This window comes from Trichoderma aggressivum (assembly GCF_033847375.1).
Source record: "Trichoderma aggressivum f. europaeum strain CBS 100526 chromosome Unknown scaffold_013, whole genome shotgun sequence".
NCBI classification, from domain to species: Eukaryota; Fungi; Ascomycota; class Sordariomycetes; order Hypocreales; family Hypocreaceae; genus Trichoderma; species Trichoderma aggressivum.
In genome coordinates, this window is record NW_026946379.1 from 639559 (window position 1) to 665050 (window position 25492).

General features: G+C 48.6%; 8 protein-coding genes across 8 annotated transcripts; 4 read left to right on the plus strand and 4 right to left on the minus strand.

The window, feature by feature from the left end:
- Positions 1–988: 988 nt before the first annotated feature.
- On the plus strand, positions 989–3823 carry Triagg1_4329 (transcriptional regulator family: Fungal Specific TF; the record flags this gene model as incomplete). Its single annotated transcript, XM_062898721.1, has 6 exons — positions 989–1114; positions 1182–1312; positions 1375–2040; positions 2732–2797; positions 2852–3019; positions 3082–3823. 6 exons carry the CDS (start codon positions 989–991, stop codon positions 3821–3823), a joined length of 1899 nt encoding a protein of 632 aa, XP_062756836.1.
- A 166-nt stretch (positions 3824–3989) lies between these two features.
- Positions 3990–5457, minus strand: Triagg1_4330 (uncharacterized protein; the record flags this gene model as incomplete). Its single annotated transcript, XM_062898722.1, has 3 exons — positions 3990–4338; positions 4391–5042; positions 5190–5457. The coding sequence occupies 3 exons, from the start codon at positions 5455–5457 to the stop codon at positions 3990–3992; spliced, it is 1269 nt and encodes a 422-aa protein (XP_062756837.1).
- An 852-nt stretch (positions 5458–6309) lies between these two features.
- Positions 6310–7344, plus strand: Triagg1_4331 (uncharacterized protein; the record flags this gene model as incomplete). The annotated part of the gene is made up of 4 exons (XM_062898723.1): positions 6310–6380; positions 6433–6772; positions 6826–6920; positions 7017–7344. 4 exons carry the CDS (start codon positions 6310–6312, stop codon positions 7342–7344), a joined length of 834 nt encoding a protein of 277 aa, XP_062756838.1.
- Positions 7345–7718: 374 nt separating this feature from the next.
- Triagg1_4332 (uncharacterized protein) lies at positions 7719–8519 on the minus strand (the record flags this gene model as incomplete). Its single annotated transcript, XM_062898724.1, has 1 exon — positions 7719–8519. One exon carries the CDS (start codon positions 8517–8519, stop codon positions 7719–7721), a length of 801 nt encoding a protein of 266 aa, XP_062756839.1.
- Positions 8520–9377: 858 nt separating this feature from the next.
- Positions 9378–10418, minus strand: Triagg1_4333 (uncharacterized protein; the record flags this gene model as incomplete). The annotated part of the gene is made up of 2 exons (XM_062898725.1): positions 9378–10177; positions 10241–10418. The coding sequence occupies 2 exons, from the start codon at positions 10416–10418 to the stop codon at positions 9378–9380; spliced, it is 978 nt and encodes a 325-aa protein (XP_062756840.1).
- Positions 10419–18323: 7905 nt separating this feature from the next.
- Triagg1_4334 (uncharacterized protein) lies at positions 18324–19446 on the plus strand (the record flags this gene model as incomplete). The annotated part of the gene is made up of 3 exons (XM_062898726.1): positions 18324–18674; positions 18750–18942; positions 19031–19446. 3 exons carry the CDS (start codon positions 18324–18326, stop codon positions 19444–19446), a joined length of 960 nt encoding a protein of 319 aa, XP_062756841.1.
- A 1291-nt stretch (positions 19447–20737) lies between these two features.
- Triagg1_4335 (uncharacterized protein) lies at positions 20738–22434 on the plus strand (the record flags this gene model as incomplete). Its single annotated transcript, XM_062898727.1, has 2 exons — positions 20738–21461; positions 21545–22434. 2 exons carry the CDS (start codon positions 20738–20740, stop codon positions 22432–22434), a joined length of 1614 nt encoding a protein of 537 aa, XP_062756842.1.
- A 290-nt stretch (positions 22435–22724) lies between these two features.
- Positions 22725–24278, minus strand: Triagg1_4336 (uncharacterized protein; the record flags this gene model as incomplete). The annotated part of the gene is made up of 2 exons (XM_062898728.1): positions 22725–23986; positions 24077–24278. The coding sequence occupies 2 exons, from the start codon at positions 24276–24278 to the stop codon at positions 22725–22727; spliced, it is 1464 nt and encodes a 487-aa protein (XP_062756843.1).
- Positions 24279–25492: the final 1214 nt, after the last annotated feature.

Below are 25492 nucleotides of genomic sequence, written 5' to 3' on the forward strand. Positions count from 1 at the left end.
TTATCTAGCGGCGTAAGTCCGTCGTCTTCTAAACTTGTCAAGATTTGGACGCGCGTGCTGAAACTAAATACTGCAAAATAACCCGAATCTAGTGGACTGCTGACGCATGAATTGTGGCGCAAACCGTCCTACTTAAATCACCCCTGAACGCGCTTATTAATGTTGCCTGGCCGTATTCCGTCTTCAGTTTCACCGTCTCTAGCTTCAAGTTTTTATATATCGTTCATCGATTGAAACAGAAATCAATAAAGCTTTCTGAATAATCGACAATCGCATCACCTCTTTCGTTAAGCTAATACTTTACTGGTTATCTACCAACAGTCTAGATTGAGGCGGGATTTCACAGCGCCCCTGTCAATGGATGAGTCTCCCAAATCCGCAAATCAACACAGACAAAACAAAGACGGCCGGAGTAAGCGCCACTGTTGGGAGTGCCGCCGACGATGCTTAGTGTGCGATTCTGAACTACCTGAGTGTAAAAGATGTCGTGCGTCGGGGATCCATTGTCCCGGATACGGTGACGTGAAGCCTACAAGACTGAAATGGGTCACGCCTGGGAGAGTCGTATCTCGAGATCAGAAACAAAAGAAAAGCTTGGTCTACAAAAATCAAGACAATCATGCCGATATAACTACAGGGAGTACATCAACTATAGTCACCAAGAAACTCGACATATACACGCCAATTCCACGATTCGAGATGCATGAAGAAGCACATGCCATACTGCAGGGCTACGAGTACTGCAAGTGGCTGTCTCAATTGGCAATTTTGGAATATGTTTACTAATAGCTGCCCAATAGTCAATTCTTGCATCTATAGAGACTTGGTCCCCCTCCATGAACTTGGATACAATCCTTACGTATATCCACTTTCTGAGAAACATCTCCAAGCCTCAGTTTGGTGTCCCGATTATCTAAAGTATGGTGTGCTCTGCATGATTCTAAGTCACAGGATAAACCAAATAGGGAGCGCCATTCCACCCAAAACAATGGTGGAGAAGTTTTACCTCTACTGGGGTCTTGCTGTCCGATCTCTCAATGAAGATCTCGGCATGGAAGATAGGCGTTCAGGAGATTCCGTCATTGCTGGGATATTGACGCTTCTGCTTGCAGATGTTAGTTATTACTACCCCGAGATGTCGTACAAGTGACTGCGCTTACTCACTCTGTCCTTTGCGATAGGTACAGCACGGATCATCGCTCAATTGGCGATGCCATTTAGATGCCATTTACAGGCTAATCATGCTGCGTGGCGGATTTTACGCAGTGGCCGAATCAAAAAGTATGGAGCCACTGCTCCTTTGCTTTTGGTCGTATGTGACCCCTATTACAGCAACAATCTACCGTATCATGAATTCATGTTAACATCATCTAGCATTGCAGTGATGGGGAACACAACATGTCCCGCATCAGATCTCTTCATGACCACTTTCCAGCTTGGGACTCTCAAATTTTTGCCACAGCAATACATCACTACTGTATCTCCAATTCAGTTATGCCCAGTGCCACTGTTCATTGAGATTATTAGGATTAACCATCTTCGCATGCGGGTTACAAGACCTGATGCTGCTGACACCGAAGCTTTTCAGAAGGAGAGTTTCGAAATATTAGAGCGCATCAATTGTTTCTCACCTCATCGATTGGCCCAATCTAGAGGCTCCAATCAAGAGGTTTGGACATTAGTTGGTCTGGTGTACCAGGCCGCTGCGGCATTATACTGCGTCTTATCACTTCAAAGCCTCTCAGTTCTTCCCGAGACGCCGGCACTACGAGTCCAATGCGCCACCCATGGAAGACTTATGCAAACGCTTTTGGTGGAAGCACTTGCGTCCAAAAGCCTGAAAAGGTTCATGATTTGGCCACTCGTTGTACTTGGGGTGGAAGCTGTTCACGGCGACGCACCTATGCGCGCTTTTGTTGCCAAGGAACTGTCAGAACTTAGCCAGAGTGTTGGAACCCATGTGCCCCTTACAGCAAAACGAGTTCTCGGAGAGTTCTGGGCCTCTGGAAAAACTCGCTGGGATGCCTGCTTTGATAGACCGTATGTGTTTACTGGGCAAATTGCGGTGGACACGAGCGGCTTAATGCCGTTATACAAGTAACCTTGAATAGACTCAAGACTCGAGATATAGTTTGATCTCTGTTGAAATACTTGAAATGAAGTACCCTTGAAAGCCCCCTTATCAACTAATAGCAGGAATCTGAGTCGTATAGCTGAGAAAATACGACATCGTCGCCTTCAGCCTCAAAGCTCGCTTCCACTTACACGTACGTGGCCCGCGTGGGTCTGGCAAATATCTCCCGAAGCTAAATGTCTTGGCATCTTTTTTCTCCTCTTTGGGCCAAGCGCGAATCCTTCGAGGAACAGCCGACTATCATAGGAGAAGATGTCCTATTATTCTGCGTGCTTCTTATATATAGCCTAGCACTTGATAACTTTCCCAGACGTTGTTTTTCATTCTCTAATACAAATCACCTTTTATCTTTCCTTTCACTTCGGCGGCAAAAGATATCTCTTCTTCTGTTTACTGTTCCTTCAAGCAGCAGACTGAAAAGAGAGAGGCATCCCAAACTTCAACCGGCTTTGTTGTAATAGACATCATTATTAATTATTCTTTCCAAAATGGGAGCTGGAGACCCTGGTAAGAATGCTCCCTTATCCTCCATTCTATGCGAATAGTGGGTTGACAGATCATAGTTTTGTATAGCTTATACGTCTATGCTCCCAATAGAGGGGCTCCGGTCTTCTTCACCGTTGCATTCGCTATTTCTGCCGTCTTTCACATTTGGCAATGCTGGTAAGTATACATGCATAGTTTTCAAACAAAGTCAGTATTAAATCTGTATATTAGGCGCTACAAGGCCTTTAGACTGATTGGACTGCACTCTGTGTGCGCTGTGCTATTCACTCTGGGCTTCGCATTCCGAGAATACGCTTCATACCATTATATCTATACGGGTACTGGAGGGACACCTCTAATTATCTTCATCCTTAGTCAAGTCTTTATAAATGTTTGCCCGTAAGTTGGCACATGTATTTTGATAATGTTTGTGGATATCGACTGATGAACTTCTCTTGCAGACCACTTCTAGAGCTTTCGAACTACCATGTCCTCGGCCGAGTGTTTGGTTATGTGCCACACTGCGCTCCAATACCGGCCTCTCGAGTTCTACTTACGTTTGGCGGCCTCATGGGTCTTGTCGAAACCTTGAATGCTGTGGGGGCTGCTTTATCTGCTAATCCCTCGGCATCACCTAGCCAGCAGAAGCTTGCGAGCAATTTATTAATAGCCGTGCTTGTCATTCAGCTCGGTGTTATAGCTACTTTCTTTTGTATGGCTGCCATCTTCCACATGAGGTGCAGAAAAGCTGCCGTCCAAGCCAAAGCGGTCAAAACAATGTTAACCACTCTTTACATGAGTATGATACTCATCTTTATAAGATGCGTCTACCGCCTGGTAGAACATACCGGCAATACAAAGATAGACATTGCGGACATTGAGGCTCTCGAAAAGCTGAGTCCTCTTTTGCGCTACGAAGTCTTCTTCTATATCTTCGAGGCGACTCTTATGTTTCTCAATTCGGCGATATGGAATGTCTGGAACGCCGGTCGCTTCTTGCCGAGGAACCCTCACACTTATCTTGCACAAGACGGGACCGAGGCCACGGTGGAAGTAATACCGGATAACCGGTCGTTTCTCGCCAAGATCGCACACGTGCTGACATTTGGACTGTTGTTCCGCAGAAAGAATACCGCGGTGAGATTTGAAGAGTTGGCCGCGTATGATAGGAATGAACAAGCTGGAGCACAGATACACAAATAGATATATTAGGGAATGTTGATATATAGAGTATTATAGCTTAATAAAGATTGCAGTCTTGATCGCGTTGTCGACAAAAGCTCAAGAAAAGATGCGCATCCATGACGGAAGCAAATGAGTGTAAATGAGTGTAAAAGACTGAGAAGCTCTACATACATGAAATGTAAAGCTAGTCTGCATGTGCCGAAACCTCCCTCTCTGCCTTCTGTACCTCCCAGAACTTTCTATATCTCTCCACGCCGCCTTGACCATCGTCTTCTAGCACACGTTGGAGCCACCCTTCGTCAGGCTCTGACAACATGTGACAATCAGGCGTCGCACCCGCGCTGAGCAAAACTTCAGCAGTATCCCAATTGCCTGCAATAACGGCAGCGTTTAGAGCACTGCCATATTTCCCACCCCGGGCGTTCACGTGGGCTCCTCTGTTTAACGGCAAGGTGATAGCGGGTGTCTGGCCCGAGTATGCTGCCGCTTGCAAAGCAGAGCCAAATAATCCCCCCTGTACATTGACATCGATGCTGGGGCAAAGTTCCAGAAGAAGGAAGCTTTGGACCGGCCGCACCGTAATACATGTCTCTTCCCACACCAAGTGTATCGAGAGCCTTTACGGTACACGCGGCCTGGAGTGCAGTGCCGTATTCACCGACCTCAAGATTAGGATCAGCACCATGATCAATCGAGAGACGCACTACCTCCTCGCTCTGGCCCGCGCACGCAGCTTGGAGCGCCGTCCCATAACAGCCACCTTGAGCATATACCTCAGCACCGGCGTCCAGAAGCAGCTGTATTAGGTGTTCTCCCATACTCTGTAATTGGTAAAAAGAACTCCAATCAGGAGTACGCCGATATGCCACTGCCTGGAGGGCATGGCCGTAGGGTCCTCTTTGAACGTTCACGTCGGCCCCTTTCTTGAGTAAATAATTTACAACTGCAATCGGGACGTTGCAACTACAGCATGCTGCATGCAGTGCCGTTCCGTATTCCCCCTCCTGAATAGAAACATCAGCGCCGCTATTCGCTAGCAGCTCAATGATTTGCATCATTTCCTCAGAGCTGTTATTTCGCATCTTGATACACGCGGCCTGTAGAGTCGTGTTGTAAATCCCTCCTTGAGCGTTCGGATCTGCGCCGCGGTCTAGTAAGTCCTTGACGAATACGGCATCACCGAAATAACCCACCGCGGCCTGAAGTGGGTAGCCCTTCTTTCCGGCCAGCTCATTCACTTGCGCGCCTCAATCTAGCAGCAGCTGGGATGCTCTACGGGCTTCTATATGTATTGGTACATAGAGCGCCCCCGCTAAAGAAATGTTGTCTTTCATGTTGACACAGGCACTGTTGTCTACTAGAAAATGCAGACAGTCTACCACACGCAACTCTAAGTTGTTCATCGATATAGCTCTTGGAAGCGGCGTGCGTTCTGGATGGGGCATGTATTCTGCCTTGTCGAATGGGCTGTTGACATTGGCTCCACGACTCACAAGGAGCTTGAGTATATCGAGATGACCGTTCCAAAGGGCAGTTCGCAGTGCAGATTCCAGTTTGCTGGCGAGGGCATTGATTTCAGCCCCGTGGTCGAGCAGAAGCCTTACAGTGGCTACATCTCCCTGCCCTGCTGCTATTTCTAGACAATCGTGCATTTGGGCACCCTTGTCCTAAAAGATGTTGGCAATGGCCCTTCTCCGATAACGTGTTGCCCAATGGAGCCCCGATGGTTAGACTGCTAATAAAGAATGTTATCAATTCACCCTCCTTGAAGTAGTCTGGGAAGGCGTCTGGTACTCGAGACATATGAAAGGCCCGTCCTGGAATTTTCCAGTCAGTACTTGCTTCATAGCCCCTGTGTAGGACCGTTTTGCACTGATGGAAGAAGCGCATGTAGTTGTAATGTTACTGAGATTATGATAGGTATCGGGCCCCTTTTCTTGCCTACGGGCGGGAACTGCCTCTTTATGACTTTTACGACGCCAGTTGGATGGCTTATTATATATGTACTCTCTACAGCATTCGATTAAACATACATGTAGAGTGCATGTATCTACAGCAGCAAAAGGAGAAAGCGAATCTTCCCAATGACGCCGCACCAAACACACCGTACGACACCATCGTGATATGCCGCACCACTGTTTCAGAGGTAATGTGCTCCTAAATGAGACCGTCCGCTTGTATTATACTAAACCGTTCAGCGTTAGTAATTCATCCGCATATCAGAGCCTGGGGTACAATAATGTGCGGTCTATTTGATGAACATGGGTTTTACAATTGGTCCGCCACCTTTCCAGTCTCTCCTGGATATCAGATCCATCGAAAATGCGACAACACCTGTAGTGATCTGTAATGCCTTGTGGCATGAAACACATATTATAAAGAAGCATATAATTCTCTATTCAACGCCATTTCTCATATCATACCCAACGCATCTAAACCATCCAAAGCAGAAACCTCTCTTAACATTTCAGAGCCCTCTTGTAGGCCATCTACAATATTACATCATGCGTTATACCACGGACTTTAGCATCGAGGAGAAGTACACCTATCTCGATGGCTTAGGAAATCATCATCAGTAAGCCCGTCCAATTTTGTTCAAACATTTCAAATCTGATTGATGAAACTAGATCTGAAGCATTTCCCGGGGCAGTTGCATTTGTCAATCCTTATCCTAAACAAGCCCCTTATGGCTGTCGAACGGAGAAGATCTCTGGAACAGCGTTTGTAGCTCCACGGGCAGAGAACTTGCAAACCTACACATATCGTTCCCAATCTTCCTACGATCACTCCGAATTCAAGCCTTGGCATCATGAATTGGAGACTGCTAATCCAGCAGAACCGACCAAGTTCACGCCGAATGGTTACTGGTCGTCCGACTTCCCCTCGGTCAGCGAAGGCGACTGGACGGAGCAGCATCTGCTGGGAAGCAACGGAAACGCACGGCAGAAAAATGGCGTTGCTCTCTGGGTTTTTAAAAACTCACCAAGGATATGAAGCCACAGACTGTATTCACGAGTCAGGATGGTGAGGCTTTGATAGTCCCCCAGTCGGGCGCGCTGGATATCACCACGGAACTGGGCAGGCTGATCATCACGCGTCTTGATACTACGCTATGGTCCTGTACACAAGACTCCACGCCGTTTAATGTTGCTGGTCGGCAGGGTACGCTCTATCCTTACAAGTAGGACATGATGCGCTTCAACTCCTTTAGCAATGCTGCATTTGATCACCACGACCCTTCGTTATACTGCGTCCTGCAAGCCCGGGCCTATGGAAAAGAGCCGTTCACCTCTGTCTTGGAATTTGTCCTTGCCGGGTCTCGCTGGGAGGCAACTGAAGACACACTCCGGGTCCCGTGGTACCACCGCAATACTATGTCGGAGATCATTTTCCCGGTTATTGACGACCCGGCACTCCCTTCCAATGGTGGTACGAATTTCGGTCCCTTTGCGGGTTGGATGAACGCGGCCATGGTGCCGCATAGGCAGACGGAAGAGGAGTATCAGCTGTACTTGAATCAGGACACGAGCAAGCCCTAAAGTTGCAGGATGATGGACTCACGGTAACGGTTTTTGAGACTGAGTGTCCCCTCATGCTCAGCGAATGGGCTTATAATACGGCACAGAAGAATTTCAAGTAACAGGCTTCTGCTGTATATGAAAAATGAGATGTGCCAGTGGAGGAAGACTAGAGAATACTAGTCAGAGAGATATGTATACTCCGAATCATGAGGCACATATCTTTCACAATCTTTTTATTTCAAGTAGACGTAGTTATTGTCAATTCAATTCTGAATAAAGTCACTTGGCACGCTCATCTCCAAACTCCTCCGGTCTCATTTCATCTACGGCATTAGATACATGTAGATTTAGCCTTGCCATTCTCTCCCAGCATTTCAATACCAACTTTTGCATTATAGCGATCCCTCAGGCCACTTGTAAGGCGGCCACGGAAAGTCAGGATTCCATTTCATTTGGAGAACCATAGTGCCCTCAGGGAACTCCTTCTTCGTCCCATCCGACATTCGAAACGGGTTGGTCGGTTGATACGTCACCCAGTCGTTGATGACTCCCACCTCCTCTGCGATTCCATCTTTCAATCTGGCATACGTATTTGGCGGCGCAATGTAATCCCCCATCACTTCGCCGCCTTTGTTAATCTCATACTCGCCGGGCTCAGCCCTGACCCAAACAGGCTGATGATACTGGTCTTTTTGCATGTCCATGTCGAAATCGAACACTTTGGGTTGTTCAAAGCCCGCCTTTACGGGGAATTCTACCCCGCAACTGCCCAGATCCTCTTGAAGCGACATGTTACCAATGCTGTAGTTGACATACACGAGCGACAACTTGTCCGTCCTGATGAGCATCTTCCACAGAACATCTGTGCTCTGAGCCTGTTTCCATTCGACATACTGTCCATCTTCAAACCAAGAAATATACCAGACGGCATTTTTCTTCACGGCCTCGTCGTCGAGGATGAGGAATTTGCCTTGTCGGCCAGCCTCGTCCTCTTTCCGGCGGATGTAGTCGTGGGATTTCCCGATATAGTCCTCGGGTGGACGAACAATTTTGATTTCAAGCATAGGGTTGAAGCGTGCATGATTGCCTAATTCAAAGGCTGATTTGAAGGCTTGCAGTTCATCGCTGGAGATGTCGGCGAGGAGATAGCATGTGAGGACATCCAGATTGTCGTTGGGCGCAAAGAAGACCATGTTGAACTTGCTGCAATTGATGTAGAGGCTATCGAATCTAGTGATGAACGAAGTTGAGTTTTGATCAATATGTTTTAGAATTTACGGTATGTTTCAACGTATCCAAAGACTTAAGCTGCATACGTGTAAGCATCTCAGTAAACAAGACAAGCCGTGAATGCATGATGAAATATCTCGTATTGAGTCGTGAGTTTTAGGCAGCGATTAGCGGTGTTAGTGCCCACAGTTATACCCGTGCACTCTTAGTGGCGGCTGCGCCTCTCGCGATCCGCTTCATTAACAGACAGTATTTTTAGAACTGCTGCGGATCTAGCTGCATCTGTCTCGCTTACCTTACCGAAGAGGCGGTAATATATGTTAACATGAAGCAGATAGGGCTAAATATCTTCAATGTGAGGCTGTCACCATCATCCATAGGCGCCTTGGTGATGAGGAGGTGGTAGCCAAAGACGAGCATCGCCACGTCAATTAGCGCTCATTACATCTCCTTCAACTCTTGGCTCGAAGTTCGGATTTAATTGAGCCATCATACTAAATCCTTTCCTTCGATTTATACGGTCAAGTCCAGCCTATACTTGTGAGACACGGGACGTATAGGGGTTACACACAGGGGGGAGGCGATCGCCCGAGTGGCGCTCACAGTTTGGAAATACGAAGGCCATTGGTGTTGCACAAGATGGGTAGTAGAATCCAGATTTTGTTTTTATTTTTATTCTTCATCTCTGAGCTTGGGTGAAGAATCATGTTGGAATACTGAAGAAAACTGTTAATCTATGTACAAGAAGAATAAGATGAAGAGTAAAGAGCCAATGAGATGGTTGACTGAGTTGTGTTTTGTATGACAAGCCGTCTGGTGTCTCACGAGCATCCCGAGTTTTCAATATCGCGTCCAACCCCCAGATTTGGGTCCATCCCTCGTTCCATCAACACACGCACTATATCCTCCCTCCCCTTACTAGCAGCAATGTGTAGACTGTTGCACCCTTCGGTGTCTACGAGAAATGGATTCGCCCCGACAGAAAGTAACATGCCAACAGCCTCGAGATGTCCAGCCTCGGCAGCATAGTGAAGCGCAGTTCGCCCATAAGTGTCTTTAGCATCTAGTCTAGCTCCTCTGCTGACAAGGAGGCCAATAATACCCATGAATCCACCTCTGGCAGCCAAGTGAAGAGGGAACTGGCCTCCGAGGTGACCTTCCGGCGACAAGCAGCTGCTCTTTGGCCTGCTTATGAGGCTGATGGGAGCGTCGTACGACAGGGCTGACGGCGATGATTGCGAATCCTGAAAAGGCTGAACGTCCAATGATGCTGAGCTAGGAATAGGGCTGTGGCTGTGGTTGTCCAGCGTGTCCCCAGACGGGAGGACATTGGCGTCGGTATCGAAGAGAGGAGATGCCGCCGGCCAAAACGGAGTCCAAGGATTGGGGATCTCGGCGGACAGTGTTTGGCTTCTCTCATAGTCGGATATAGCCGAGGGGGTGAGAGCGCCGTAGGACGAGTTTGGCGATGTGATGGATATGAAGCTCCGGTTGTAGTCCTCCGGAGGTGTACTCTCTAGTCGTCTAGTGACGCAGCTGCAGCAAGGCCCAGTGTGTGGTGAAGTTCGGAGATCGGGTGATTTGGACATTTCAGAAAGTCTTTGCTCAGCTTTCCGTCGTCCTACATAATGGCAGCGGTTAGTCGATATTCTCATTCTGTGTATCATGAGTCGTCTTGACTTACTATGCTTGCGCTGGGCGATCCTATTCTGCTTCCTCCGTCTCTCCTTTGCAGCATTTTCGGCATCAACGATGCTATCAAGCTTAATCTTTTCTTCAATCCCTTCATCATTCTGAATACAAAGCCTCAATTCATGTCGGTTGCCAGAGGGGCGGTCCGGAGTGCAGGATGAGGTCGCCATAGTGTCTCTCTTTGCTCTTTGTTGCGGTAGACGATGTTCGCTTTGCAATAAAAATTCTCTAGTTACATAGTTGTCGTGGATAAAAAGTGCAGTTCCAAAAACTTGTCTCATTATTTAAACATTTCTCTCAGGCACAGACAGGGATGTTGGAAGGAATCTGGGAATCTTATTGTAGACACCCTCGGCATTGGGGGCGGGCACACAGCTTAGCAGCATCTCCTGCAACAAGCCACACCTCTCACCAGTTTTGAGCGTAGCCGAGAACCGGGGATGCCATCACATTGGCTGAAAGAAGTCGTTTATGGCTCGAATGAGCGCCCATGCGGCATCTATAAACGTTGACACGCTACACGGTCGCAGTTGCAGTGGCCAAACTCGTCCATCTTGGCGGCCCATTTTGCCTTTTTTGCGACTGTGGCGATCCTGCAAGGTTGCTTGCTTGATCTGGGTTAGCAAGGCTGCTGCAAGGAACCACAAAAGCACTGGATGCGATGCGGCTTGGGCGACTGCTAGGAATAGTCAATGGCGGAGCCGTTCGATCTAAGCAAAGGACCCTTGGGGCCGTGGGCTGGATTCCAAGCACAACAAGTGCGAAGTGCGATGAATCGGTGCAAGGGGGGGAGTTGTAAGGCTGGCCAATCGGTGGCGGCCAAGCTGATGGTTTCAAGGGTTGATCTCCTGAGATGGGAACATCCGGAAGACGAAGCGGAATGACGACGTTTCCGAGTAATACTCTACGAGGCAGCTCGGTGATTGACTCATTGCAGCATTCGGTCTACGCGGAATTCCAGATTGACGAAGCTTCATCACGGCCATCGTCAGACGCTGCGGCAGTTGGCTTTCACGGGACCATGGCAAACCCGCCAGAGCAGTGTGGCGAATGCACAAGATCCATGTCAGTTTGGCGGTTGGCCCAATAAGCGCCCAGGACGAGGCGCAGAAACCCAGGAGGATCCCAGGAAGGATTGCCCCTGGCATCAAGGCATACTTGCGTCGATTGATCACGGGAATTGCGGCTGGGCCGTAGAGCAGAGCAATGGCGCGTCTAGATGACGCTGCTTCATCGTGCGCCGTAGCTAAATATGAATTTTTGCATGATGCTAATGCCAGGCAGACTTTGTGAGTCCTGTCTGTCTGTCCCACGGAGCCAATACGCGCCTCACATTATTAATAACAACAGTGGGCGATCTCATCTGGCGACAGCTTCAGCTGTGGTTGGCAACTCGTCGCTGACGTAGCAGAGCGCGGTGTATTTCCACAAGAAGAAAGTCATTCATTACCGTATTTTGAAGAGCGCAAAAGTGATGCGATGTTACTGTAGAGATTGCAGCGAGTAGTTACATGGATTTCATCCAGTCAGTCTTACTCGGCCCTGGTTGTTGGACTACTTCTCGGATATAAGTGGCCCAGCGGCAATAGCGAGCTAAAATCCCATCAAAGGCCAAATTAACCAATGAAACAGGCTCGTTCAAGATTCCGGTTTGTTCTGATCCCAAGTCTACGCACACGCATACGCATCGATCTCCAGCCCCGGTATCAAATCACATTGCAGCACGGCGAAGTCCGATGCAGGGAAAAGATGACAGGTTACAGGATGAATCAAAAGTCCAATTCTATCTAAGCTCTAGAAGTACATTGTGATCTATGACTGGCGCCCGTAAATGCGATAGCCTTGTGGTTGCCCTCTTTAACTCCTCTAATCGAAACATGCCAAACTGTGAATAATACAATGGAGTTCTGCATCCAGCGCAAAAATTCGTACAATGTTGTCTTGCTGCATCACTTCTTCTGAGATCCAGAGTTTGAGCTAGATCCTCCAGCTCCAGACGTTGGTGTACTGGCCGAAGTGTTTTGCGCACCAGATCCTGAGGATCCTGATTGACCGGCAGTGTTGTTGGTGCCGTTGGCATCTAAAACTTGTGTTGGCTCTATTCATTGTTTTTCAAATTTCTATATAAGGAGAGGGATGAACCTACCAGCAACGGAAGCCATAACCACAACAAGAGGGAGTCTCATTTTGTCAATGATTGCGATTTCGGTGGTTAAAGAAGGAAATATTGGAGTGCTTGGTATGTTATATCTTTTCTCCTTTGTCACTGTTGTTCTTCTAGATCTCATGAACAATATCCTCATTCCCAGTCCCAGTATTATATATCTTTCCTCGCTGTCAGCGTGACGCGGCCGTGACGAACCCACTGAATGGCCGAATGCCATCCAAGCTGAACAGAATAGGGCAATGCAATTGCCAACCCATACCGGTTCAACGTCCTGAAGGATGAGGGTTGGCCGAGAGGCGGGATAGGCTGATATGCTGACCGAAAAGTGCAGTTCCATGTCAGCACAAGAGCCAGCATGACTGCTGACTGCGAACATTTACACTGCGTCGGCAAGACTCACTCTGCGATACCGAGTATCATGAGATTGCTGTTGAATTATGAAACAAATCATAATTGCAAATTTATCGTCTCTACTTTCGGTTGAGCGGGATACTATCAATGTGCATTCTCGTTGCTTTGGCGAATGTGGACATATTTGAGGTGGGCTCGGACATGGACAGAGTGCTGCGCCCGATAGTCGTTGATAATGAAAAATATTTACCAACAGAAAGATATCTCTTCTTTCTAACTAGACTAAAGACTTTCACTCATTTACATGATGATAGGATTTACTGGAAGCAAGTCCATGTAGGTCATCTGCGATGCAAAGGCGCTACAGGATTCTTACATACCCATGTGATCTCTTCTTTCAGAATCAGATTGATTTTATGATATTACAACATTAATTTGTCATTTCAGATTGCTGAGGATCATGATTTACGATATATCCAATTGCCTGATTTTGACCTTCCGATTAGGGAAACTGTTAAGGCACCATATTGCACAAGATACAGTCTAAGCCTTCCTTTTGAAGCTGAAAATCATGTAGCATGTTTTATGACTTTGCAGATAACAGAAACATATGACCCGAGATATAATCCCTAATTCCTTTTGTCGAGGTCATTCAGATAGGGTAGCATTCCGCACCCAATTCGTCCAAAGTGCGCCTCGGCAATTACACTATTGCCGTGTCAACCGCAGCCCCAGAAATTGCCTTTTTTCCATTCTGTCATCGATAAAACATCTTCAGAGATCCATTCGGTGTCATCAAGTGGGATCCTCAACTCAGTTACACAGCTGAGCCATTGCCGGAGACCAGATTGAGAGACAGGCCGTTTGTATTCTGGAATAATCCTCAAAATGAGAAACATTTCTTACTCACACGTTACTTTGAGTGAAACAATTCCCTAAATTTGTCGGACCAGGCTGTGTTTTAGGAGCGAGCACCCACTCATTGAATTGCTCAGCCTTGTATGACTGACAGGTTTCAGCCCTATAACTTGACTTAGTAAATGAGAAGGATGACTATTCGAAACAAGGAGCCTCATGCGCAAGGCAGACGCAAATTGGCCTTAAAATAAACTACCGCTAGAGGTAGTGGGACAGTGAATAGTGGTACGGCGTGGCGAAGGCGACTCAATACGACGTCAATTTCGCAACGTTCCGCCTAACGTCGGATAGTAGTATAAACGGACCCTTGTAATGTAGAGTAGTACGGCCTAGAATAACTTAGACATAGAGAATAAGGGGAGTTTTGGTAACAGCCACGCATGTGATACCTGTTTATCATTCATTTGGCTATATGATCAAGGCATTGCGAGCTTGAGAAAAGGAATTGTTGGCCAAGGTACACGGAGGAGTTACTTGAACATTAAGAAGACAAACCAGTGTCTAGAATGGCTCCGCAACGCCTATGCAGTGTTGCCTTTCCACATTTTAGCACTAACTGATGCAAGCCATTGCGCTTGTTTTGACATAAGGATGAATGGGAGGAGCGATGGTTCAAGACTATAGGAAGTTTCGTGTCCTGATAGAGCAGTGTATGGAAATAAACAAAGGAACAAAAAAAAAAGGAAGCAAACATTGATTAGATGCATCAAATGTAAAAAGAATGATCTCGCCCGGGCTCGAACCGGGGACCTTTTTGGTGGTGTCAACGAATGATGTTAACGAAATGTCATGACCAACTAGACCACGAAACCATTATGATATCTGATTGGTTGGAATGGAAGCTCGCATACGAAGTACATAAATCTCCCACAAGTCGACGACACTTCTCATCTCATTTTCGAATCGAGAAGTGGTAAGATTTGATGGCAAAACGGCAAAACTCATCCGAATTGCGTTTTCAAACCGATGTGAATGAGATTAATTCAGGACCAAGCTTGAAGAGGAAACTAGGATTATACCGCGGTAGAAGCTCACCCTACCTACTCGTAAGTAGTATTCTGTGATAGGCTTGAGGAGAAGTCGGCAAATTATATTTCAACCTTAATTTGCCGATGTCCGCAAGCCACAGCCAACGCGGCTGCTTACCGCTTCTCTCATTGTGACGCAAAAGAGGAATTATGAGCAAAATGAATGCTAGGCTGCGGACTTTTACTGACGTTGACCATGAGGAATTCCATGCACAGCCTCAAAGCCCAAATCCAAAGTCCGAATGGGAGATGGCTATCACGCATATACAAGTTGTATAAGTGAGTCTCTAAAATGGCAATCGTCCGAGACTTGAGTCACTTTCCATTTTCACAGTTTAGCATCGTCTCAAAACAAACGCAGTCATCCACTGTTAACTCACCACCCAATCGTACGGATGTCGAGGTTCCCGGAGTAAGCAAGTTCCCCGCCAGCCCGTAAGCCGGTCCCCAAAAGAATTAGGAACCATGACCACTAGATGTGGCCTAATAAACCCTGTCCGGCTATCGCTCAACTGAAGAGCTATAGATTCTACGGAGTACAGTTGTCTTTATCCCCGTCCCAGCTTGCGGAAGACATTCCCCTTTCCGGAGATGCAACTTTTTTGTTGATTTTTCGTTGACTTGAAGTGGTTGCGCCTGATGAATAAGCGCTAATTACCGAGCACGTCGCCCGTTTTGTTGTTCGTAGTAGCAGAACTAGTCTAATTCAAGTGGTAATTTACTGGCACGCATATTCTTGCTCAAACGTACGTGGGGGAGATAGCAGTTGCAGGACAACGGGCGGGATTGACTCAATTGGGAAACTAACTAGAACCTATGGCGATGGAAGAATTGTATGATATGTATTTTATAGGAAGTCATTAGTGGTCTCGTGATTCCATTGAGGCGCGACACAAAAGTCTAGCCGTAGATGGAATCTCTCAGCGATCTATTGATGATACAGACAGCATTATATCACAGACGAAAGCATGTCAATTATGCCTGATTAATAAACATCTAAAACGGAAATCCGTAGATGCAAATGATGAATTCCGTTTACACCCTATAAGAGCATGTCAAGTTGTCATTTCACTCTTACAGCACTAGCGACTTACGCCCGACAACCGTTGCTTTACGAATTACACGTATTGCCGTGTTTCTTACCTATCACACAACTCTTGGGCCAATATTAGACGGGAAGTTCTTTAAAGGGTGGTCCAGGCATCGCTTAATGATTTGTATTAAAATAGAATTCGCTACGGCGAATTACCTAACACCGGACTCTATGACAAACGAAAGGTTTCACTCGGAGCAGATGAGGTAATCGTGCCAGACTCAATACAACATCTTTATAACTCTTGGCAACCCTCTAGTCTATTTATATACAAGTTGAATGGTTATGTGATGTGTATCACAACATTATCAGCAGCCAAGTCTGATAGTGTCTCTGATTCCATCTGAGTGATAAGACTAAGGGGTAAGCTGTCTCGTTCCTTGCCGTCTTTACCGCCTCTAGCTATTTAACAGATGAATAATGCACTGGATAAACCGCAGCGGAATTCATGGCGTCCCCACAAGGCTCTTGTGGCTCAGGGTTTTTGAAGTTACTGCTGACTCCGGGTCGATAGAGTTTTGGAAAATGCTGACAGTGCGAGTAGTCGAGGAGTTTGCCCCTTTTGGGGATAAGCAAGCATTCCAAATGAACCATAAAAGTAAACTGAATTATGACCAAAATCTCGTCCACGAAAAGTATGAACGCCAATTCCATGACTTTACGTCTCATGGAGTGTATACATCACATTTCCGCAATTGCCTTTCGGTCTTGGCCAAAAGTCTGATTCCATACCACAGAGACGCACCGGCTTGCCGGCCCTTGCAGTGTTTGCACACTGACGGAACTTGAGGTTGGATTCGAGTGTGGAGCCGAAGGAGCCGGTCCGCAAAAGCCCAAGAATCATAATCCACGGTATGAATTTGTCCCCTGATCTCACATCACACTAGAGAACAGCGTCGGTGAACCAATTTGACGTGATCGAGGCTAGAGGGCGTATTAGCCATGTTCCTAGTTCTGACGGGAGAGAATGAGTTTATGACAAAGAGACTCGGTCCCTTGGGAACCCCACGGTGTGTCCTCATCTGTGCCCGCGCGAAGGAAGAAGCCAAAATATTGAGGGTAATACATTGGATTCCATCATATGCTTGTATTTGTGGAACATGGCAACAGTCTGCGAAATATTCTGTGAGAAGGAGCACAGAATATATGCTCTTATCCGGTCTTGTTTGTCAACATGATTCAACAAGACGAGAGTAGCAACACACAAGCAATTGAGTATCTCGTATACCGGTTAACGACTACTTTTGTCGCCCCGCCTCAGCCCTATGACCCAGGAGTAAGAGTCGGAATGTCTCATAAGACTGACATGTATTGGCTGCTCTAATCGAGCCTGTTTGCCAGCGGTCCAACGTGAGAAACATTACATCAAGTACCTAGATCGGGAAATATATTCCCAATGCAACACTACGTACCTCAGTTTTGGTCGCAGCAGGAGTTCGTACAACTATTTCCGGCGCCATGGATCCGGTAAATTACACATAAGCAGCTGCCATTGAGCAGTTACTACCGATTGGCTCGGTTGAATGTGAATACGATGACGGGCTGTTCAGGGTTCTTTATCTGTCATTCAAATCTCTGCTGTACTTTATACAGACCACATGCTGTCACTTCTCACAGTTCATGGTTTAGGTCTAGTGATTGTAATATTGCGTTAGCACACCTGATACCCGGAGGCTAGGAGTAATTAATCCCGGACAAGTTATGTAAATTGGAGAATTGATGATCAAATAGTCCGCACATGCGATAGATGAAGAACATTGAAATCGTCTAGATATGGACCAATATCCCTTTCAAGCGGCGGAGTGGGCCAAAGCCGCCAAGAAGGAGGCTGTGGCGCCCGCCAGCCGTGGTGATATGATGTCCGGCATTCATCATATCTCCATCTGTCAAATCGAGCCCCCTTACTTGTGTTATCACCGGCTAACCGTTAATTCCGCCGAGAAGAATCCAATAGCGAGGACATGTGTCGTAAACCTGTGGCTTCTAGATGACGACTTTTGGCCGCACCGTGATTTTGTTGCCGAATAATAGGGGTTCCGCGGCCATGATCAGCGTTTGTTTGCCCATCGTTGTATGCACCATTCGATCAGTCAACTTTCATATTGCTGTATCAGTAGCTAAATTCTGGATATAAGCGGGTCATTTTCCAAAATTGGGATGTCGATTCAGCCATTAACCTTGGTATAATGATGCCGGAGGGTGTGGAGGGTGTAAAGGGTGTGTCGCCTCATCTTGCTAACCTGTACCTAGCTGACCCTCCTTGAAGCAATAAGCTCACGAGCGGGTAAGCCTTAGTTGAAGTAAGGAGCTCACAACAGGTGAGCAGCAGGATTGATTGGAGATGAGGTGAAGCAACTTGGAACTATAAAAGGGACGGTGGCCTCTGGGAGGTAACCGTTCATCCGGATCTCATTACTCACCAGCCATTCAATCCATCACTTGCTTTCTCAGCAACACCTCGCATACCCAGCTAAACGAACTATACCTCACCGAGTATTTTCACACGCACATTGTCATAATGGCTTCAGCACAAGGCATGGCCGCATATGCTGCGCCCTCTCTTTTCCAGCCTCACCTCACTCGTCAAGCCATCCGAGATGCTCACAAGAAGAAGATTCCCCCGTTGTTGGGATATTATGGCGGCCTTGGATCCACGAAAATCTCACGCTTTGTGGCACCTCTCAACTTTGACGTCGTCTGGGTCGACTGGGAGCACAGCAGCATGAACGTTGAGACGATGACAACCATTGTTCATGAGGCCATCTTCATGAGCCAAGGAAGGACAATCCCGTTTGTCAGAGTGCCAGGACATGACCACGCCTCGATTGGATATGCGCTGGACGCTGGCGCGAGTCTTGTCATTCCTCAAGTAAGTGATACGCGATCAATAGCACCACAAAGCGCCACGTTATAAGATAGCAAAGCTGACCCGGATGTAAAAAAGGTTGAAACTGTTGAGCAAGCAAAGCATGTTGTATCGTCAGCCAAGTTTGGGTCCAAGCAAAACGGCACTCGCTCAGCACCCCCCTTCCGACTTGTGCCTGGTGTCACAGATATGGCATTCCAGCCGGGCAGAGACATCTTTCAGGCGCTCAATGATCAGGCCGCCATCATGATTCAGATTGAATCGCTAGCAGGTGTGTTTCCATTCCCTCAGCTTTGAGACTCGGCTTGTCTGCAGCCGTCCGTCAAATGGATACCCCTAACTTAGTCTTCATCCATCAGGCATCAACAACCTGGACGCCATCCTCACCGAGGTGCCCGATATCGACCTTGTGTGGCTCGGAAGTCTCGATTGTCGTGTAGAAATGAATCTAGCAAGCAACTACGGCATGGGCGGCAACGAGCCCGAGTGGCTAGAGGCTCGCCAAAAGTTCTTTGATGTCCTGGACAAGCACGATAAGCCCTATGGCGGCTTTGCCTTTACCAGTCCCCCCTTTGGCAGCCCAGAGTCTTTCAAGAAGGCTGCAGAGCGCATGTCCTTTATCATCGTGGCAGCCGATGTCAAGGCGCTGGCGGGCATGGCAGAAACGCTGCAGGAAACGCGAGGACTTGTGGAAGGGCTTGTGAAGCCGGAGAAGAAGGTGAATGGAGAGAATGGAGAGAATGGACACGACAAAACCAACGGTGAGAAGCCATAGAAGATTGGCGGCGATTGGAAACAATCGATGGTAAAAGGGATAAAGAGAGCGGAGTGTGAATGTGAGGGAGAAAAGAGGATGAGAAAAGAGGACGAGATAAATTACAGGGGATGATGTAAGCGGCAGTCGGAGATGGCAGTTGCAGTGCTCAGCGTGCCTTCCTGCCTTGATTGAGTATCATGGATCTGTTAGTCAGCCATCACGACTCTATAATAAAGCTTCATGATTCGGGATTCTTCACAGACTCACTGCAACGGGCTTCAGATGACAAGTAGTTGACGTGCTTTTGCGTTCCAACGTACTGCCCCCTCCGCACGTCAATCGACACCATTTACATAACAGCAACCCTTAGCGCTGCTCGAGATCTGGGGAAGACGCCGTTATCGCGCATCATGTGGGACTCGTGCGACCTGCGAATCTGCAAACCGAATCAGACACGTCGCCTGTGCAATATTCTCCAGTCACTGCAAAGACGAAACGGGATGCTTATCTCGCCATGCTGCCGCGGCCTCCCCGCAAATCGACAACGGCGAGCGCTAAGGATTGGCTGCTGCTAGGTCCTGATCCCTGGCCGACACAATCCTTGACTCGTGCGGTCCGATTTGCGTTGCATTGCTATCATGCGCTGCTGCCTTCGGGCCATCGCTTGGCCTTTTCAGCTGCAATTGGAGACGAGAATCACGGTCAATGGGGGTCGCATTGTACATACAGATCAGAGAGGAGCACGGCATGTTTCCCGCAGATGCCACATGGACGTCGAGATCGAAATCTGAGACAATCGGCATCGCGTACCTCGACGCCGGCAAGCAGCAGGGCAAAACAAGCTTATCGTCAGCCAGCGAATGCTTGCGCCAGAATCGGCACCGCCGTTACTCGTTCGAGATGAAGCCACGACTAGGGCCCAGGCTAAGCTGCGGAGGGCGCATCAAGCGACGCATCAAGCATGGGAGAGCCTCGGCCGTCGTCATCGGATGAACCATTGCGGCACGCGATAGATAGCATCTGACGAGCTTTCTTATCTACAGCCCTGGCCATGTCTCCAGTTGCGGCCTGTCTCTTCTTCTTCTTCATATTTTCCTTTTTCCTCTTCCTCTTCTTTTCTTTGTTTCTCTGCGTTGCATGGTTCTTGAATTGGCTAGACATTGACATTGACCACACATTGGCGCCTGCGTAGACTCGCCCTCGCTGACTGCCTAGGAAGCAATTCCTCACCGACAACCACCGATTGGCATCGCGTGCCTCTTACACAAACATACATACATGCGTACATAGACGAGATCTTCCTGTAGCCATGGATTCTCGCCGTCGCCGCTCCTCCGTTGGCAGCGGCGCCCAGACGGCCGACCAGGCCCTCGCCTCGCTGGGCTACAAGGCAGAATTGCCTCGTCATCTCTCCATGATGTCCATCCTCGGCCTCTCCTTCGCAATCATGGCCGTTCCCTTTGGCCTCAGCACCACTCTGTACATCACTCTCACCAATGGCCAGTCCGTCACCGTCCTCTGGGGCTGGGTACTCGTCTCCCTCATCTCCGTCTGCATCGCCGCTTCTCTCGCCGAAATCTGCGCCGTCTTCCCCACGGCCGGCGGCGTCTACTACTGGTCCGCCATGCTAAGTTCTCGCGAATGGGCGCCTCTAGTCAGCTTCGTGGACGGATGGCTTACCCTCGTCGGCAACTGGACAGTGACTCTGAGCATCAATTTCTCCGGCGCGCAATTGATTCTGAGCGCCATCTCCATTTTCAACGAAGACTTTGTGGCGAATACATGGCAGACGGTGTTGTGCTTCTGGGCCGTCATGTTGGTGTGCGCTCTGGTCAATGCTTTCGGCTCGCGATATTTGGATCTCATCAACAAGATTTGTATATACTGGACTGCTGCTAGTGTCATAATCATTATGATTACCCTGCTCACCATGGCCGACCACCGACGATCCGGCGAATTTGTCTTTGCTCACTACGACGCATCAAGCAGCGGATGGCCAACCGGCTGGTCCTTTTTCGTCGGGCTTCTCCAAGGTACGTTCTCATGCCACGTCTCATTTCCTATCCCTTCTTCAATCAGGTCATTTAACTAATTACTGATTCTGTGTCTCATATAGCTGCTTATACTCTTACCGGCTACGGCATGGTTGCCGCCATGTGCGAAGAAGTACAGAATCCCGAGCGCGAAGTCCCCAAGGCCATTGTCCTCTCCGTCGTTGCCGCTGGCTTCACCGGCGTCATCTATCTCATTCCGCTCCTCTTCGTTCTCCCTGACGTCCAGACGCTGCTCACTGTCGCAAACTCTCAGCCAATCGGCTTAATCTTCAAGATCGTCACGGGATCTGCGGCGGGCGGATTTGGCCTCTTGTTCCTCATTCTTGGAATCCTGATGTTTGCCGGTATTGGAGCTCTCACGGCGGCTTCGCGATGCACATACGCCTTTGCGCGAGACGGTGCTATTCCTGGTTATAAGCTGTGGCGCAAGGTCAACACGTCCTTGGATGTGCCCATTTGGGCTTTGGTCCTGTCCACGGTGGTCGACTGCATTCTTGGATGCATCTATTTCGGGTCCTCCGCCGCCTTCAATTCCTTCACTGGAGTCGCCACCATCTGTCTCTCTACGTCATATGGTGTTCCCGTCCTCGTCAACCTCGTTCAGCGCCGTAAAGCTGTACAACACTCGCCCTATCCCCTCGGTAACGTTATGGGCCCCATCATCAACGTCATCTGCATCGTCTGGATCGTCTTCTCCGTCGTCATTTTCTGCATGCCCGTCTCGCTGCCGGTTGATGCCACGACCATGAACTATGCGTCAGTGGTGTTTGCTGGCTTTGGAGCCATTGCCTTTATCTGGTACTTTGCCTATGCGCGCAAAAATTTCACTGGTCCCCCAGTCAGGAGTGCGGGAGAAGATGGTGAAATCACGACGGTGGGAGTTCCGGTGGGCAGCCATGAAGGAAATGGCTCAGATTCACCGACAACTAATCCGGAAAAGGACCTCAAATAAATTACTTAGTATTACGAATAATGAAATAATAATGAGCTTTTGCCTCTGCTCTATATATCAATTCGAGTCAAAATCCCGGGATCAGACTTGAGAACTTCACTCGCCTCTTTTTAGATATAATGCAGCTCGCTGATCCATCAGAAAACATTCAGCATAGTAGCCATGTAGCATGTCATAATTCATCCATCTATTGCACACTCCCACTATCTATACCAGCGAAGCATGCCCATAATCACAACGGGTATATACAAGAAAAAAAAAGCCGAAAATTGTCTTTTTGTTTTTCCTCCTTAAACACTAATGGTCCGGAACACGCTGAACTCCTCGCCCGTGGCAATCAAGCTGCCCGGAATCTGCGGGTGCCAGTGCACTTCCCTGACGTCCTTGAGGTAGTGCACGAAGAGCAGCTGGGGCGGCACGTCCTTGACGCCGGCCGTGTCCTTGCTCTCCTCGTCGTCCAGCTCGACGGCGAGATCCCACAGCGTGACGGTGTTGTCGGCCGAGGCCAGCGCGACGATGGAGTCGTCCGTCGGGTGCCACTCGATGCTGCAGACCTGCTCCTTGTGGTAGTTGAAGCTGGCCAGCGGCTGGGGCTTGTTGGCGTTGCCCTTCCACTGCCGGAGGTCCCAGACGGCCCATGTTCCGTCGTCGGCGCCCGAGGCGAGCAGGTTGGTCTGGTGTCTTGACCACGACATGACGTTGACGTCGTAGTCGGAGACTTGGACCGTGATGGCGGGCTTCCTCGACTTGGAGCGGACGTCCCAGATGCGGATCGTGCCGTCGCTGGAGGCGGATGCGAAGACGGACTGCTCGGAGGGAGACCACTGGATCTCCTCGACACTGCCGGTGTGGCCCTGGAATGCTCTGCTGTCGGTGACCCAGCCGCCTCCGTCGGTGCGCGAAGTCATGTAGATGAGGCCGTCGTTGTCGCCGGTGAGGAGCTTTCCGCCGGGGACAAGCGGCGACCAGTCCACGGCGAAGCCCTCGGACTTGTGCGCCCTGATGGTAGAGATGGGCTTGTTCTGCTGCGCCGTGATGACGGTGCCGGGGACGTCGAACGAGGTGAGATGGGGGGTGACGTCGTGGATGAAGACGTGTGCTGATTCGGTCATGGTGGCTGTGAGCGTCGTGGGAGGCTTGGAAGGGTCTTGGTTGGGGATCTGGTGCGTGCGGATACGGTTGGTGCATGAGTTGAGAGGAATCGACTTGCTCTCCAGGATGGGATCGGCATCCTCGTCGTCGTCGTCCTCGGAGTCGGAGTCGCCGCCGTTGCGATCCATCTTGCTCAGGCCGCTGAACTTGACGACCAGCAGCTCGTTCTCGTGAGCCTTTGAGGACTCGGCCTGTGTTCCGGTGACGGTGTACATGGTGTGAGGGTAAGCCTTGCGGTTGTCGCCGAGGGAGTCCCTGACAATGTCAAAGGACAAGCAGGGCCAGGGCGTGTTGAGCCCGTGCAACATTTCGTATGTCGTCAAGTCCGGCGCCAGCGTCTGGCCAGGCTCTAGCTTGCTTCGTCCGACAATGAAGGTTCCTTGATCGACCTCCATAGCCTCTGTAGCAACCAATTGTCGTCAGCTGCAGCCTCCCAATTGAATCTCGCCGACCAGCCCAGCGCAATGCGCAAAAGGTGCTGGACACTTACGCTCTTTCTCCTCGGCTTCTCTCTCGGCATCTGGCCGTCCATCTACACCAGCCTCGATGATTTCGTCTTCGCTCTCGAATTCATCTTCAAACTCGTCCTCAAACTCGCCCATGTCCTTGTCCATATCGACATCCATCTGCTCGGGGCGCTCACCACCCTTGAGCGGCAGGTCGCCATGATCGTCCGCTGTGCGCTTCGACATTGTGATTGTGATATGCAGAGTTTCGCTAGATTACCTGATAAAGCTTTTATGTCAGTCAGATGCGCCATACGAATCAATCAATGCGCATCTTCACTCACGTTGAATCTGGACTCTGTGCGGAATCGCAAAATTGAAGCTGCGAATCTTTACGGCACAATTTTTGAGCCCCTCTAAGAAAAATTCCGTCCAAAAAATTCTTATCGACTGATAGCGGTAAAGCCACATGAACCCCCCGCTATGTGGCTGAATGTTGTGGCTGTGCATTTCACGATATCCAAAATTACGGGAGTTCACCTAACCTAGAATCGATCTTTTGTTCTCTATGACAACCGAAATTTGGGATCATTCTAGATAAATGAAGCGGTCAATCGTATTTGAAACCAAGAATGTTATATGTCTGATAGAGTTAAGGGGGGAGGATCTTTCCGGAGGCTGTAGTATAAACGTTACGACATTTGGGACAAGGTGCAGCGTATTGTTCAGCTACTTGTATCTAGATGCGAATCCCGAATGCATCTTGTTTATTCGCACACTGCAATTGCCAAACTCATAACCAATAGCCCTTTTGTTACGGGTTTCATTTTATCAGAACGAATGATTCAACACTCTCAGCGGAATTTCTTCCCTTAATCGGATTCCTCAGCTTTGTCAACTGTGTGTTGCCTCAATGAGGTTGCTGGCCAAACTCCTCCATCCAACAACTTGAGCCTAGCATCGAGTTCTCGAAACCTGGCTCTTTATAAGTTGCTTCAAAAATAGGCGGACGATAGCTAGATACTATAGTCTCTATGGCCGGGTACGAGTACCGATCTGTGGCGCGTATAGCATCTTGTATCAAGTCATCAATGATACCAATACGCGTATGCGCTTATGATGTATCCCGTAATCGTATTCTTATTTCAACTCCAAGAGATTCCATCTAGCTATTAGGTGATAATGAGAGTCTCATAAAATTGATAGTTGCATAACGTCTGGCTGAATCTTTGTGCTCTCGATCCAGCTCATCGTGCTTCAGTCGAAACTGACAACTGGTTGACACGCAAGTCTAGAGCCCCTATCACGTGTACTATGACTACATGTACCTTACTTGCTTGCGCTGCTATGAGATTGATAAGCATCATATTTTCAACCATCTAGTATCTTCATCCTGGCACATAATAGGAATGTCAAAGTTATGCTCAAGCAGTGCATTCCGCGGATGAATATGGTGTAAG